Source organism: Schistosoma haematobium, chromosome 3 (genome assembly GCF_000699445.3).
Source record: "Schistosoma haematobium chromosome 3, whole genome shotgun sequence".
NCBI classification, from domain to species: Eukaryota; Metazoa; Platyhelminthes; class Trematoda; order Strigeidida; family Schistosomatidae; genus Schistosoma; species Schistosoma haematobium.
Genome location: NC_067198.1, coordinates 15,818,820 through 15,835,191, shown reverse-complemented (window position 1 = coordinate 15,835,191; position 16,372 = coordinate 15,818,820). Strand labels below are relative to the sequence as shown.

The 16,372-nt window shown below is 29.9% G+C and overlaps 1 protein-coding gene across 2 annotated transcripts in view; it reads right to left on the bottom strand.

The window, feature by feature from the left end:
- PCBP4_1 (Poly(rC)-binding protein 4) overlaps window positions 1-16,372 on the bottom strand; it is a 104,911-nt gene that overhangs the window by 71,453 nt on the left and 17,086 nt on the right. For both annotated transcript variants that reach the window (XM_051213122.1, XM_051213121.1), the window contains exons 2-3: window positions 9,336-10,107; window positions 329-352 (exon numbers count right to left, since the gene is read on the bottom strand). In XM_051213122.1, coding sequence (XP_051069065.1) covers window positions 329-352; window positions 9,336-10,052 — 741 coding nt within the window. In that variant the 5' untranslated portion in view covers window positions 10,053-10,107. The remainder of the gene's footprint in view (window positions 1-328; window positions 353-9,335; window positions 10,108-16,372) is intronic.

Sequence of the window (16,372 nt, the reverse complement as noted above, 5' to 3'; positions counted from 1 at the left end):
CGATATTTCGCTGTACAAGTTCAGAAAGAGCACAATCAGAGACATCGTGGTTGCTGGCAATATATGTCGAAAACAATATACATTAATCAGATGTTGATTACTAAACTGCTAGCTCACTCAATATTTATCGTCAGGATTAATCAAGAAATAAGAAGAGGAATCTTGTTGTATTACTTTGTGCTGAGAATTTTGTGTTGTACCAAAAATATAATATTAAATAAAGCCACTATAATGATAATCAGTAAAGCATATCAATATAGAATTAAATAACGGATTTATTCATGAAATAATTATTTTAATTAGAAAACACAAAATAAGTAGAACTTACTTTGCCGATGATACTGCCAACTTCCTAGAATTAAAAAAAGCAGAACAAATGAACAACACACCATAAATCATTTAGTTAACAAATTTCCAAACCTTTAACATTGAGTTATGTTGATAATTTAAACTGTTGAATTTCAATATCCAAACATTATTGGAGATGGACTTTTCAGCATGAATAAACAAACTCAGTTTAATATTCAATATTTCTTTCTTAGTATTCACTATATTAAATTAGACCAATGTATTTTGTAAGGATATTTTAAGTGGTTGTTAATTATTATACTTTAGATTGGAAAGAATTTATTCAGGAAAGTACTTGGAAATATATGACATGTTAGTGGCTATGTATATTGTTCTGATAACCAGTGACATTTATCTCCAGGGTTTATAGCAGATGAATCTGTCATATTTAATTCATATCTATTTATATTTATAAAAAAATCATTTTAGTAAGAATGTTATAAACCTTATTGTTGTATGAATGATCAATAATGTAGGTTACTATATCAAGTTTAGTTCTTACATGAAGAAACGCTTTGGTATTATTATCATTAACTCTAATTGCCATGGAAATATTTGTACATTAACATAGAATTTCAAATGAGTAATAAAAATTTTCCTTAAGAAAAAGTTATAACTTTTTTTGAGACAGAATAAGCCTAATTACATTTAACTATTAAGGCAATAAGTTTTGATTAGATTAATTATAAGTAACTTATATTCAGTGCATTTCTTCTGGGTGTTGTGTATGTAAGAATTATGTTGATTTGATTCTGACTAAGCATTATTTATATTAATAAATAAATTTCATAATTGAAGTTGAAGACAGACAAAGTATTAATTTTATTGATGCTGAAATGACGAGAAAACATAACAGAACTCTATGAGAACCAATCTGCAGGAAACACTTGCGGAAGGGTCAGCTATCAAGTTTTCACTGGGTTTTCAGTAGCAGGAAGAAAAACTGAATTTTATCCCTCGGTACACGAATACAGAGAATTTTCAGTCCCGAAGTCGTAAATAACGAACTGTACCTCTTTAAGAAAATACTTATCTGGAACGATTATCTATCGGTAAAAAGGCGTGGAAATTGGTCAGTAAGAAGTTCAATGGCCGAACACCTTGTAAGCACATTTGTTCAATCAAAGCGGATTCGGCGTTCAAAGTCATCTTAAAGTTAAGTAGAAAACTGCTAAAATCAATTATATTCCATCTTCTTAGCATTACCGAAGCACCAGCCATACATCTGGAAAAACCAAAATTAATTATCCAAAAGAAACTAATACTGTGATCCTACTCTCAATTTTATTTCTTTATAGTTTTCTTCCTTCACAGCCATCTGTTTGTCTTTTATTTCACCATAGTCTTTTTACCCCCCAACTGTCTTTTTTTGTTTCTATGATCCTCCTGATTACAGTTCATTTCAATTTCAATATTTTATCATGCTTAGCCTTTCCTTCTCAATCATAATTTCTTTATCTATCGTCATGGTGAATATTCAAGCTCTCAATAGCAAACTCACTAATAGTTTCCCTGATAAAACAATCATTTTAAAGTCTCTGTTTAGTCTACTTCACTGTAACGATGTTTCACAGAATTTTACCATCACTATTAATGAAATTACCATTTCCAGAAATAAATATTTAGGTGGGACTATAATTTATGGACGACCTTTGAGTGGTTCTAGAGTGACCTTGTGAGTGTCCACCTAAAAACTAGGACCTATACGAGGGTTATAAACAAGTTTAAAGAATTATAACTGTGATTTACAGTTCATACTTGAGGTTAGGAATTAGATTTAGGGATTTCATCACGAACTGACATCAGCTACAATACTAAGCCTCTACTTACCCAAATGAATGAGTGAATTTCGCTTGTTATCTTACACCTGATTGATTCGTCCATAAATTCTAATCTCGCCAATATGTATATTTGCGATTGCATAAGTTACAAAATGAATTCAACTAAAAGAGTACTTTCCACCAAAATTAAACCTTATTTTATTTAGATTAGATATTGTTTAAATAATTCAAATTATAGGTGATTGCTTTCATTAGATAACATGTCATTTATCTGTATAAGTGTTGAGGATTTCATACACTTAAGAATAAAGTATCTAACACTATTGTGACTGTGTTCGCTGATATCAATGAAAATTACATTGAATAATATTTACTTAGATAATAATTTCGCTGGTTGAAATCATGAGTCAATTGAAGCTAGACCACCATAGAAAACCTGGAAGCACTGGACGGCCGTTTCGTCCTAGTATGGGACTCCTTCCAGGTTTTCCATGGTGGTCTAGTTCTAATTGACTCATGATTTTAACCAGTGACATTTCTAAAAAATCTCCACAAAACCCATTCTGATATTAGGTAATAATTGTTATAACTAACCTCTAATTTAAACATATTTTGATCAATAGGGAATTATATTATGGTTCATATAACGACCAAGTATATAAAAAGTCTCTTCATATTTTGAGTATTTATTGAAGTTGATACAATATGATATTACTAATATTTTAAATAGATGTTTTATAAGTAGTTCATTCATTCTTTGATATAACAGTTAAAGTTTATCTACTTTTAGTAAGTCGTTTATCATTCAGCTAATCCATAATCATTTTTTATTGATTTGAATATAAATTTATTATCATTTTATATTAAAAGGAATAAAGTCGATTACAACCGAATGGTTGACGAAACTACGTTTCAAGCTTCAAACAAAACAGAAATAAGTTTAATGATCAATCTTATATGTGGGATAAAGTGGTCTTATGGTGGGAGAAAGTTGTTATTTTTGGTTACGTAATCATTTAAAGGATATCCTGGGACAACTATTTTTTAGATTGATTTAAGTTAGAAATGATAAGAGTAATTTATTGCTCAAGTGAAATATTTTAACATTATTATTTTCTTTGATTTAAATTATTTGATTTTGGGATGTATTTCTGTACAGCCATAGCAACGACTACTTTAATTAGAATTGGACTTTTTAAAAACAATACAGCAATTGTTAAATGTATGCTTTAACGAATTTATTTTCGATTGTTTATCTTTAAAGATTTTGTATTTTCCATTCGGCTAAATTACTGGCTAGGATATGCAATAATCCTTGTTATGTGTATTTCTATCATTTATGACTTTAAATTAATTGACATATTCATTGAAGTGTGGAGATTTTGGGATATTTTCAGTTGAATATAGTTCTACATTAAACATATGTGTTAAAGTTAATCTCTGAGCCACTATTTTCAGTTCATTTAACTCGTCTAATTCAGTAAACTATGAATGGAGATATTGAATTAATCAATTCGAGTGATCAAGAAAACTTATGTTTTAATGTTTAGTTACTATTTTCATCATCAACCCCTCCAATGATTCAGTTATTTAGTTATCTTTTCAAAATATCAACAAACTATTCATAGGTTCACATTAAGATTCTTATTTTGCTGATTGTAAAGCATGTTACACACCAGGTTATATATTCAATGTTACATGACATAACATATAATCATACCTTCCCTTTATATACTATTACATAATTAAAACTGTCACTATATATCAAATATTTTTCATTCTACAAATGTTAATAAAAAACTAAGTGCGTTTAAGTAAAAGCAGAAGAAGAGTAATTAGCTTTGTACTTGAATTGGAAACTTGACTTAGATTACTTGTTTTTGAACCGTTATTATTATAAAAAGCACAACAATAATAACAAATTACACTGGTTGAAATCATCAGTCAATTGAAGCTAGACCACCATGGAAGACCTGGAAGTACTGGATGGCCGTTTCGTCCTAGTACGGGACTCCTCATCAGTCCACATCCACGACCTCGCCCCTGCACCAGCACTTAGCCACTAGACCACTGAGCCGGCATCCAACGGTGTTAATGTCTAACTTCGACCAAGCGTTTTAAACCAATGCCTTCTGATAATAACAAATTAGTTTTCACAACTAGACTCATAGTTGACGTTTGGTGGAATAACTGCTATTTAAATTGGGCAGTCATTTATGAGTTTTTACATACTTTATTCATGTGTATTGGAAAGTTTTAACAAGTAAAGAAAGAACGAATTCCCTATGACTGACAATACACGTGCCTTCGATACCTGACAAAGAATTATTAACCAATCTACCCAGTAAGCGTTCTTATCATGGTTTGACTTGTAAACTTCAACTAAACTGGATATTTGGTAGTCAGTTTATAATCATAGAATAATAATACACTTGTAATATCTCAATAACTAATGAACTGGATTTCCGACGTTTCATGTATGTAACTCATTTTCAATACATTGTTGAAGTTTTGATTAGTAAATATACATAAACATCAGGCTTTTTTGTCATCATAGACATCAATCCTCGATTTTTTATTGTTGTAAGGGTAAAATTAACTTTTTCAAAATATTCTACCTTTCGTCCATCAGCTGCTTTAAATTAACTAAGTAGAATAATAAATATCCCGCTAGTTACTCAGTAGTTAATATTCTATAATACTAGTTGACTCGCATCCAACCATCCAGCGTCAGAACATTAAGTTGGGTTACTTTGATAAACAGCTACAATCCAACTTATTTGACAGAATAAAGACTAGGCAAACATGGTATTGTTTACTAATCCGTGATTAAATAGTACAAAAGAGAATTGGAATTTAAAATTTTAACATCGAAATTCTTATTGTAAAATAACTTATCACAAAGTATCTACAGTGTGATTACTCATTTTAATTAACCTTAACGAAATTTGGTTCACTTTTACATTTTCTATCATAATATTTGAAATGAATCAGTACTTGTAACTGTAATCTTTGGCATGGACCTAATTTCAAAAACAATTTTCTCACTAAATTCTTACTAATGATATTTGACAAATGTCCGAAACTAAGAAACAATACGATCATTATCAATGACCTTTGTAACCATTCATAATCTACAAATTTTTTGCCTATATGAGGAAATTGTAATACGATCTGCAAATAGGAGAATGTAATATTACTCGATTTATTCTTTCGATAACATTTTCGAGTTGAATATGCAAAGGCTTTTTTCAAGGAACGTAATGACGGCCAATAAACTCCAATTTCTTAATTAATAATATGCAATATTCATAGTAGAGTTATTCAGTAATCCGATATGTTAAATATAATATGTGTCTTCCTTAAAGAGAGTAAAATAGACTATTTTTAACAAGGCAATATGACCCAAACATCGTGTGATCGATTAGTTTTGCCTTTTAGTAAACAACCATGGAAGTTATACATTCATACTAAAAATTTAGTGATTCAATTATACAGTAATAGGCAAAGAATTTTGTATTTTTCGTAGAAACAAACTTTTAGTGTTTTCAAGCTATTTTGACCATTAATAATTGGTGAAAAATGCAACCTTCGAAGAAAACGATGACTAATATTTTATACTATCTGCCATTACGAAAACAACAGTTGAATCATTTTTCTAATGTTTCTAACTGAAAAATAAAGTCATTCAATATCATTCTTATTCAAAGACAAGTTTACATCTGTGTATTGAACGTTGAAATTAGAACTGTTGTACACATCATTTGCAATCGTTTACAGTTTTTTGTGAGAAAACAATAAAAAAAGAAGCTTGACAGCTTATGATATGGTTCATTTGACATTTTATGGAGTCATATGTATAAAATGTCTCTCAAGTCAATTTAAAGGTTGTCCATAAGATTTTCTTAAAATGTTCTGAATAGAAATAATAACCATTCAAACATGTTCTCAGTCAATCAGTTGGTACTATAAAATGTTTTAACCGATTCAGAATAGTCAAACTAGTTTCTTCGTTACATGGAACGGAAGACAAATATGTGAATCGATATATTAAAGATCTTTTAACAACATTACATATCTAGACAAACATACATACATGGGCAAATATGATATCCATCATATTATCCCATGGGATTATTTGATTTACTTGTCTTTTTTCAACTAATTAGTGTATCACAGTAGCAGAATATTTGATCGAACGATTGACTTGACATTTTATCCTTAATCATTCTATCCTTTGATTAACTGACCTTACTTATTTACAAATAACACCATTTCGAAGTACTTATACCATGATAGATTCAAATGTTCACCATTTTTAACGTATCACAATAATTATGGACTTGTCACTATAGAGACTTAAGATGATGAATTTATCAAAAATAATTGTTCATTCAAATATTCTTCATTTTTAGGTTCAGATCATGAATCGATTGATGTTAGACCACCATTGAAAACCTGGAAGCACTGGATGATCGTTTCGTCCTAATGTGGGACTCTTCAGCAGTGCTCATTCACGAAGCCGCTCAAGGAATTCAAACCCATGGCCTTTAATCTCCCGTGCAAACGCTTAACCTACTGGACCACTGAGCTGGAATCCAATGGTGTCAGCCTCTAACATCAACCAATCCATCTTCCATTGTACCAAAGTAGATACCTGTCTCTACCCAGTATAGATTAGCTCCACTAGTCACGGCTTCTCGCTAGAACTCCGAGAATTCTCTCATGAGGCTAGTAACTAGTGGGCACATGGTAAGTATCAGTATAGAATGTCTTAGATATATTCATTAAAATTGAAGAATCAGTATAGGGGTTGTGGAGATTATTAAGTTTTAGATTGAGATCATGGACCGATTGATGTTAGACCGATATTGAAAATCTGGAAGCACTAAGATTAATCGGTTCATGATGTTAATCTAAAACTTAATAATCGCCACAACCCCTATACTGATTCTTCACTTCTTATGAATATATCTAAGACATTCTATATAACAATACTTTCTTATTGTCAAGCTTAAATACTACTAATTATTAATGTCATAAATCTTTCTTTAAATTGTTTTAGCTAATCTATGACGACAATGAATAAACAATATAAAGATCTAAACGGCATTATTCAGTTTTATTTATGATTATAAACTTCATAGTTATTGTCAATGATGAATATTTTCAATACCCGTTTCATTTATGAACTAGTCAAGATTTAAAAAAGGAATAGGTATTTAATTCTATTCAAGCTATCATAATATTTGTTCTTATATCACGCAATATAGAAATGATATAATTGACTAGTAAATCCAAATATGAAAAGTCATCATAGTTTTTCTTTTATATGAATACAGTTTCCTAAGTAGTTATGATCACTGAATGACTGAATTGTTTTAATTGTTTATTATTATTATAACAGAAACTAATCATTGAAATGGGTTTGAATATTTATGTACTTTATAAAAAGAACAACCGACCATTAGTTTGCTTGAATAGTTGAATGAGAATTCATAAAATAAAATATACTGACCATTGAGTTTACAAAGTATACTATAACATATTACATAGAAGAGCATTCGTTTAAACAATACGGACCAGTTCAAGATATTCGTATACATTGGTAGGATTAGTGTTGTTGTCGGTAAAGTAACTATCATCAACCGTTTGTGAACATTTATGTTATGGTCTTAAATTAGTCTAAATGGTACATTATTATTATTATTAACTGTCAAGTTTAAGTGAATTTTCATTTGTACCAGATCAACAATTTGATTTCAGATATTTTACTATGTCTAATTGATATTGTCATTCTTACTGTTTTCCCCTTTTCTTTTTACCGACCATTTTGTGTTGATGTAGGCAGTGATAATATTGATCATGTAGAGTAACTGTAGATTTTCTTTTAATGTTTTACAGGGAGATAATAATTATTATTAGTGATGATGGCATTTTAAAAATCTCTGAATCTAAAATATGATCACCACGTTAAGCACTTAAGGGATTTAATGGGTGTCTGGAAAATAATTGATTAGAAGTTCACACATGAAGGCAGTGGAATTTTGGAATTATTCTCATCACCATGACGATCACAACCTAATCAGATAATCAGATCAGTAAACATGGTATGTTAACTTATTACAACTTGAGCGAAACAACTGTTTGGTAGGGACTTTTTAGATTATGTTGATTTTTCAAGATTATATTGTGGATTGATCTTAGTCAAACATGCATTGAAAACTATGAAGCCCTAGATAGCTCTTGAGTTCAAGTAACGATCCTTTCATCGGATATATAGCAACGACCTAATTATGAGTCAAAACCACTACCTTCATGTTTTAAATAACCAAGCCATCATCTAATGGTTTACACGTTTAACTGCAATAACTCAGGGATATAACACAACCATCCCCAAAATAACTGATGGGTAAGTGCCTCACGTGGCGTCGTTGAACTTCACAAGTCAAAAGTTCACATTAGAACTTCATGAATCACCTCTCAAAATTATTATTCACTAAAGCGGGTTTGTAGGGATTGTTAAGTTTGGATGCCGAGTTAGTGGTCTAAAGGTTTTCAATAGATATTTAACTAAGATCAATTTGTGATGTTATCTACAAAATAACTAATTGTTGTTCAAAATATAACACATTAATCATTTAGTAATTAATGCTCTACAAAAGAATAATTCATTTCACTTTAGTTATGATCATTTTTAAACCACCACTTCATCTTGTCAATCAAAATTTTAGGTAGCAAAATAATTAAAATATTGAAAGCAAAAATGATCGACTTTCTAATTAAAGACAATATCAGAGTTTCCTTACAATTTATAACTATTTTATACGTGAATTCATTTTGGATTGTTTGTTTGAAACTTCCCATTGATTAGTCTCTTGTTGGCACACGTACATCCTGTTCGGTTTGCCTCGATATTTCTCTAAGATACAAGCATTATAAGGAAAGATGGATAAAGAGTAGTAGTGGAATCCAGGACTTACGTTTCGTCCTATTTTGGACTCGTCAGTCGGACAAACCTATATCCCAGAGTTATTGTTTACTCCGGAACTCAAACTCTATACACTTCGTTTCAAACTCCATCGTGTCCAGTAAACTATTTTAAATATCAATAATACCCAATCTTTCATTATCTCACTTAGATTATTCTCTTTTTCATTACTATTGACAATAAACATAAACATAATTGAATAAATAATAACCCACTTTTCCAGACATCAATAATCGTAGTACCAATAATGATGTATTCTGTTGAACATTTCCATTTTCACCATGTGTAATAATTGTTGTAGTTGTTGATGTAGATGTAGATGACAATGATGATAATATAGTTGATTGATCAATTAGTCCTTGTGATGATTCATCTAATAAAGTATTAGATTTTTCAACCGCTATCATTTCTAATCTCTTGCTTAATTCATTTTTATCATTATAATTATTATTTATAGTGATATGATTTGTATTTATTGTTGAAAGTAATGGATTCTGTGCAGTAATATGATTATGATTATGATTGTTACTATTTATATGATTATTAGATGTATATAACTTATCACATGTTATATTTGTTGCATGTAATGGTAAATTTATTGATGTAGGATATGTATGATATGCATTTAATATTGAATTAGCATCATTTGGTTGTACATAACAAAACGATTCTGCATTATGTGGATAACTAACATTTGCATAATATCCATTAGTAAGAGTTATTGGTGGACAATAAGGATTTTGTCCAGTTGGTTGTTGTGCTGTAAGCATTAAACCTGTTGAAATATTTGATAGATTTCCAGGTCCTAATGGATTTGGATGTGGTAATAAAGCTGTATGAAAAGTGGAATAAGGTATCATATCGAAATTATTTGGTATGATATCACCTGACATTCCGACTTTATAAGGAGTTACAACACTTGTTAGTGCCATTCAAAGAGAATGACCAAAATCAATGAATAATTGGTTATGAATCGATTGAATGAATCTATATTTTAAAAAATGTATAGAAAGAAAGGTTTAGCAAACATATTGATGCTTCATGAAACATGTGTAAATAAGGTTTAGTTAGTAAAACGGAAATAAAACTAAAACTTTAATAGAAATACGAATGAGTTCTACATTGACAACTTTATTCGTTTTATCTAGAAGCAATTTTTCCACAGTATGCATTAGCAAGCCATATGGTTTTATTCATTCTCAATAACTGTACGTTATAGAAGCATAAATTAAGCTTCATCAATTGCTAATGACGTGCATTTTCTCCTTAGAACCATCAATCATGTATTAAAAGTATTAAATTATACATATTCATCTAACCAGTACTGATGGATAAAATATAAATCATCTAACCAAGAATCAATTCATTTGACTAATGATTCGATTGTTCTATTTTTATACAGAAAATAATTAATGAGTAATTCATTTAATACGTTTAGACAGTTTGTCTGAAATTGATGCCTACCACCGTCTTACTGTATTTACTTCATAAGTTATGACAGTTAGTTTAATTAGTCAAAGAAAATTATATTCATTTAGTTCATATATTTTATAATTGGATTATATCAATAGGTTAATTAATTATCTTTTAATTGTCAAAATATTGATAAGAAAAGTTAGAAATAATCTAATAGTTAAGATCATGAATCAATAGAATCTGGACCACTATAGAAAGCCTGAAAGCACTGGACGACCGTTTTGTCTTATTATGAAAGTCCACAGCAGGGATTCGAACCCAGGACTCATTGGTCTCAAATCTCATCCTACTGATAGAAATATCTTTCGAGGAATATTTATAGAGAAAACAAACTGACCATTTTGATATAAAATAAATTAATTGACATTTTGTGAGTTTCCATTTGATTTCGGCTATGTTGCAAGCTGAAAAAAAATCAGAGAGGATTTTTCCTAATGGGAAATCAATATTCATTAATTGATTATATTACATTTTTACTTAACTTAGCGTATCTAATCTTAAATTACCAAATTTTCAAGTGAATAGGTCAAAGAAAATTGGTTTATATTTTACAATGGAATAAATATACAAGTGGGATAGAAATAAGTAACTTTAATAAATAACTTTAATTTATAGTTAGAACTCATTTGATTGGATGATCTATATGTCATTTGGTTGACACGTGAACCGATATAATTTAATTAACTATTAATTTGAGATTTTGTGGATATTACAGTAAGCTTAATGGTTGAGATCATGAGTTGGTTGAAGCTAGACCACAATGGAAAACCTGAAAGCACTGAAGGCCGTTTCGTTGTGGATACGCACTGTTGAGGAGTCACACAATAGAATGAAACGGCCGTCCAGTGCTTTTAGTGGTCTAGCTTCAATTGACTAATGATCACAACTATTTTAATTATTAATTCTTATTATTAGCTTTATTCAATCGTATATTTTTGGTAAAACATAGAATCCTCAGCAGAAAGTATTTTAACAAGTTTCCGTTTCGTATTTCTTGGTTGATACTGATGATAAATATTGAGTGATCGCCAGTTAGGAGTTAGCACTTCAGGAATCGACATCTAAATAATGTACATTCTTTTCGAGGCATATTGCCAGCAGCCATGATATTTCTGATTGGGCTCTTTTGTAACTTGTATAACTAAAGGTTGTACAATTTTCAGAAACGTACCTGAATAGGTGCGTATTATTGTATTAAAGCAAACGAAAATAGATAACTTGTTGAAACATTCCAATGGAAGGAACAATTAGCCTAGATCTTCGAGCAGGCCGCCAAATTATTTAACTTGAATACTCATGTTTGTACAATACTCATAATTAAGTTATAAGCTATCCTCTTTATATGAACAAACAATAGATTAGACTTAAACAGTTTAATAATGAAAATGAATCAAAATTAACTTTTACCCAATCGATAGAAAAAATTATACTTATCACAACAGAGAAACAATTGAAAAGAACTAGAACATTTTTTATTTTATTTTTTGAAAAATCAATATTTTGGTAATTGTGACAATGCTCAAATCAATGTTTCCTTTTCAAAAACACAACTGAGCAACTTGTAAAGTTATCTTTTCTTTCTTTATTATTATAATCTAATTTGTATCTAGTGAATAATAATTGAGTGTTTCATAAATTCATAAGATTTTATTTTAATAAATTTTTTATATGGCAACTATTCATGTCTGAAATTCACATAAAGAAATTCGACATAATTCGCTTGATTGAATTCAATTAATGTTATTAAAACGGAATATATGTATAAATTCATTTGGTCTTGTTTTACTTGTATCTTCCCAGTGTTAATTAGGACTGTAATTGATCAGTCCCATGTTGGCATATGTGCATCCTGTGCAAATTGCCTCGATATAGCTTTAAGTCACGAGCTTTTTAAGCAAAGATATATAGTGGTTAGCAGTGGAATCTAGGATGTGCGTTTCGTCCTATTTGGGACGGTACTAGGTTCGAGTCCCGGAGTGAACATCAAATCTGAGATGCAGGTACATCCAGCTAATGAGTCCCAAATAGGACGAAACGCGCTTCTTGGATTCCACTGCTAGCCACTATCCATTTTGCTTAAAAAGAGTGTATATATATAGAGAGAGAGGGAGAGGAAAAAAGAGATTGAGGGGCAGAGCATGTTCACATATTTCATTGAATAATAGACATCATTTTCATTTAAATGTAAGCAACAATATATTCATACAATGTATGTTACCATTATGGTATAGAGCTCCAATGAATAAAAAACACTCAATCTATAACTTATTAACCAGCTACGGTTCTCATCTTTAAATTAATTAAAGTAATCCATCAAATAAGGAATTTAATTAAACATAACTTAAAAACTAAAGATAATCAATAACTAGTCAGTAAGCGGACGAATGACAGTAAATAATACACAGATAAGAAGTAGCTTACCTCATAATGTTCCTTATTATTATTATTAATATTATTGATGAAATGTTTTCCACATATTTATCAAATTTACTCGAATGATTTAGGTTTTATGATGAGATTTACAAGCTTATAAATTCAGTATTTAAATGAACTATTAAAATGTACCTTATTTGATGTAACTAGAAGTAGTAGTAGTGGTAGTGGTAATATGCTTACAATCATTATTATTATTCATGGACTATGAACTCAACTGATGCACAAAAACAACAACAACAACAGGAAAAACAACAAAAATTTGTATAAACATAATTAAATAATTCAAGTGCTGTTGCTTATCTAAAATTTTATCATCTGACTTGAATTTATTAAAAAAAATAAGTTAATAACCTTTGAGCAAATAACTGAATACAAATATTTTGTTTCTATGTTAAAAAATAAAAAAAATTCATGAATGTATAAATTAATATTGCCAGTGGTTTATTGGAAACTAAGTCTTTTCAACTATTTCTCAATTTGTTATACTGAAAAAGCAATAGAAATTTGGTTCCCTGAATTTATATGACGTATATTAGTTGTTTAATATCAGAAGGTGATTTTGTAGATATTATAGTTATTTCAACAGTTGAGATCATGAGTCAATTGAAGCTAGACCACAGTGGAAAACCTGTAAGCACTTAACGGCCAAATCTCATAAGGCGGGATCGTGGATGTGCACTGATCAGGAGTCCAACAGTAGGACGAAACGGCTGTCCAGTGCTTCCAGGTTTTCCATGGTGGTCTAGCTTCAATTGACTTGTGATCTCAACTATTGTAATATATTAGTTGCCTTTTTTTACGACACAGTATCCAATTAAATGATTCAAACTTGTTAGTATTCTCTAAGTGATAGCCAAGAAACTATTCATTGTATAGTGATTAGAATTTAAAAATGATTATTATCATTATTAACGCTTACCTTCTTTTGAACAGTACTCATAATATTAATGGAAACTGTTTAAATGTAAGCAACAATATATTCATACAATTTGTGATACCAGTATGAAATATCAAAGCAATATCGAGGCAATACGCACAGTGAGCACATATGTTAATAAGAGACTGATCAACTGCAGTCCAAAACATCAGTGGGAAGATTAAAGTAAATAGTACAAAGTGAATTTAAACTTTACCCGTTTCACAATCAATTGGCTATCAGGACTCTGTAGCTTAGTGGATAACGAGATGGCGTTTGAAGCGAACGGTACTGAATTTGAGTCTCAGAATGAACATCAACTCTGAGATTCATGTACATCCAGCTGACGTGTCCCAAATAAGACGAAGCATGCGTCCTGGATTCCACTGCTGGCCACTATCCATCTTTGTTTATAGTTTTTATATTTCAGGTTATTTGTAGTTTTGCAAAAAGCAGTTTATCAGCAAAATATTAGAGTTTAATTGAGTGTTGCTGATGCTTTTACTATGAAACGACTCATTCGGAAGAAAGCAGCTGTTCATTTATCATCACTATTGTAATTTGATCATTTCGTTACTCGTTAATTGGTTTTTCATCTTAGTTTTTCTGGATTAGTTACGTCATGAACTTAGGAAATAACTTTGTGTTTATTGTTTTTTTCCTCACTCATATATTTTTCAGACATTGATTGGATATTTGTAACCTTCCTTGAAATACGGAATAATATATATATTTCTAATTTCTGTGTTCTAGTGATTTATTTCTCATTATCTTCTACACTTTCTAAAGCACTATTATTATTACATTATTCAGCAATAACCATAAACAAGTAATTTGATTAAGATATTAAATAAGTGACTAGAATATAATATATCATAAAGAATTTCCATAAGTAGACTTCTGCTATTGTTATATATATATCTTATTTTTAAGAAGCGTTTTCCAGTAGGAATATAAGGATAGAATAATGATATCTAACAGTGGAATCCAGGATGCATTCAACTTCGTCCTATTTGGGATTCGTCACCTGGATGTACCTGCATCCAATAAGATTTAAATGTTACCATTCCTTTATAATCGATATCCTTATCAATTGTTATTCATCAACATGTAAAAAAGGATAGTATTAGATATTATCATTCAGTATATATTGAACTCAATAGTGTACAATATGATTTACTTATGCTGAATGGAATTAACAATCATGGATAATTTAACAAGACAAAACTTTGGTTGTTACATTCTTCTATAATTTATGGTTAACATTGTCATTAATTATTTACCAGTGGAATATTGGTATTCTATATGGTTAATTTATAAACAGTTATTGGAAGGAAACATTTCCGTATCATTCAAAGTCTCTATAAACATTAAATCTTGTGAAATGATTGTTTTCTTTCTTTTTATTTATCATCAAAATCTGTCAATAAATGTATTTTGTTCTAAACTGAATCTGATGACATTTTCACTGGTTCATGAATTTGATAAACTTACTGTAGTTTGATTAGAATAATTTTTGTGACTTAATTGAAAAACAAGTATGGTCCATAAGGTATAGTATTGTCTATGTCTGAACTTTAATCAATGCATTATCATTAGATGCATATTAGGCTTCAACGGAATTCTTTGTCAGTAGTAAGCAATCGTTGATCTATAATTTAAATATTTTAACCATGGGTGAGACTATAATTTATGAACGACCTTTGGGCGACGCTAAAGTGACCTTGAGAGTGTCCACCTAAAAACTAGGACCAAATGAGGGTTACAAACTTGTGTGAGGAATCCGAATTATGACTTACAATTGATGGTTAAAGTTAGAAATTAGATTTAGAGTTTTCATCACCAACTAGTATCAGCTATAATGCCAAAACTCTATTTATCCAAATGGATGTGTGAGTTTCTCACCAAAATCCGAGACCTGTTATCTTATATCTGATTGGTTCGTCCATAAATTATAGTCTCGCCTAACCATGTTTCCGTCATGATCTTTTACTATCTAAATTAAATTTATATACCATTTTTCTTTAAAATCAAGTCGACGAAAGCTGTGTATAGGTGATGAAATTATTATTATTTCACTAAAAGTTTATTACTAGAAGTGATCAATCTTTTATGAAACATGTAAAAAATGATTTTTCTTCAAACATTCTCTCACATGTCGTGATAGATATTTCAAGTACTGTTTGTAAATTAAGCTTCTAATAACGTCAGCTATAGTTTAAACACTCAAGTGAAAGATTAAATCTGTAATATGTGTTTCCCTCCTCAACTAATTTGTGATATAATATAGGTATCCTCCTATGGTATATTAAGTATGAATTTTACTACCGAAATAGAACAACTTACCAGAATGTAGAAACTAATGCATCAAGGTCATTTATCTCTGTTAACTTCACTAATTTATCACTGATTCAAATAGAAAAC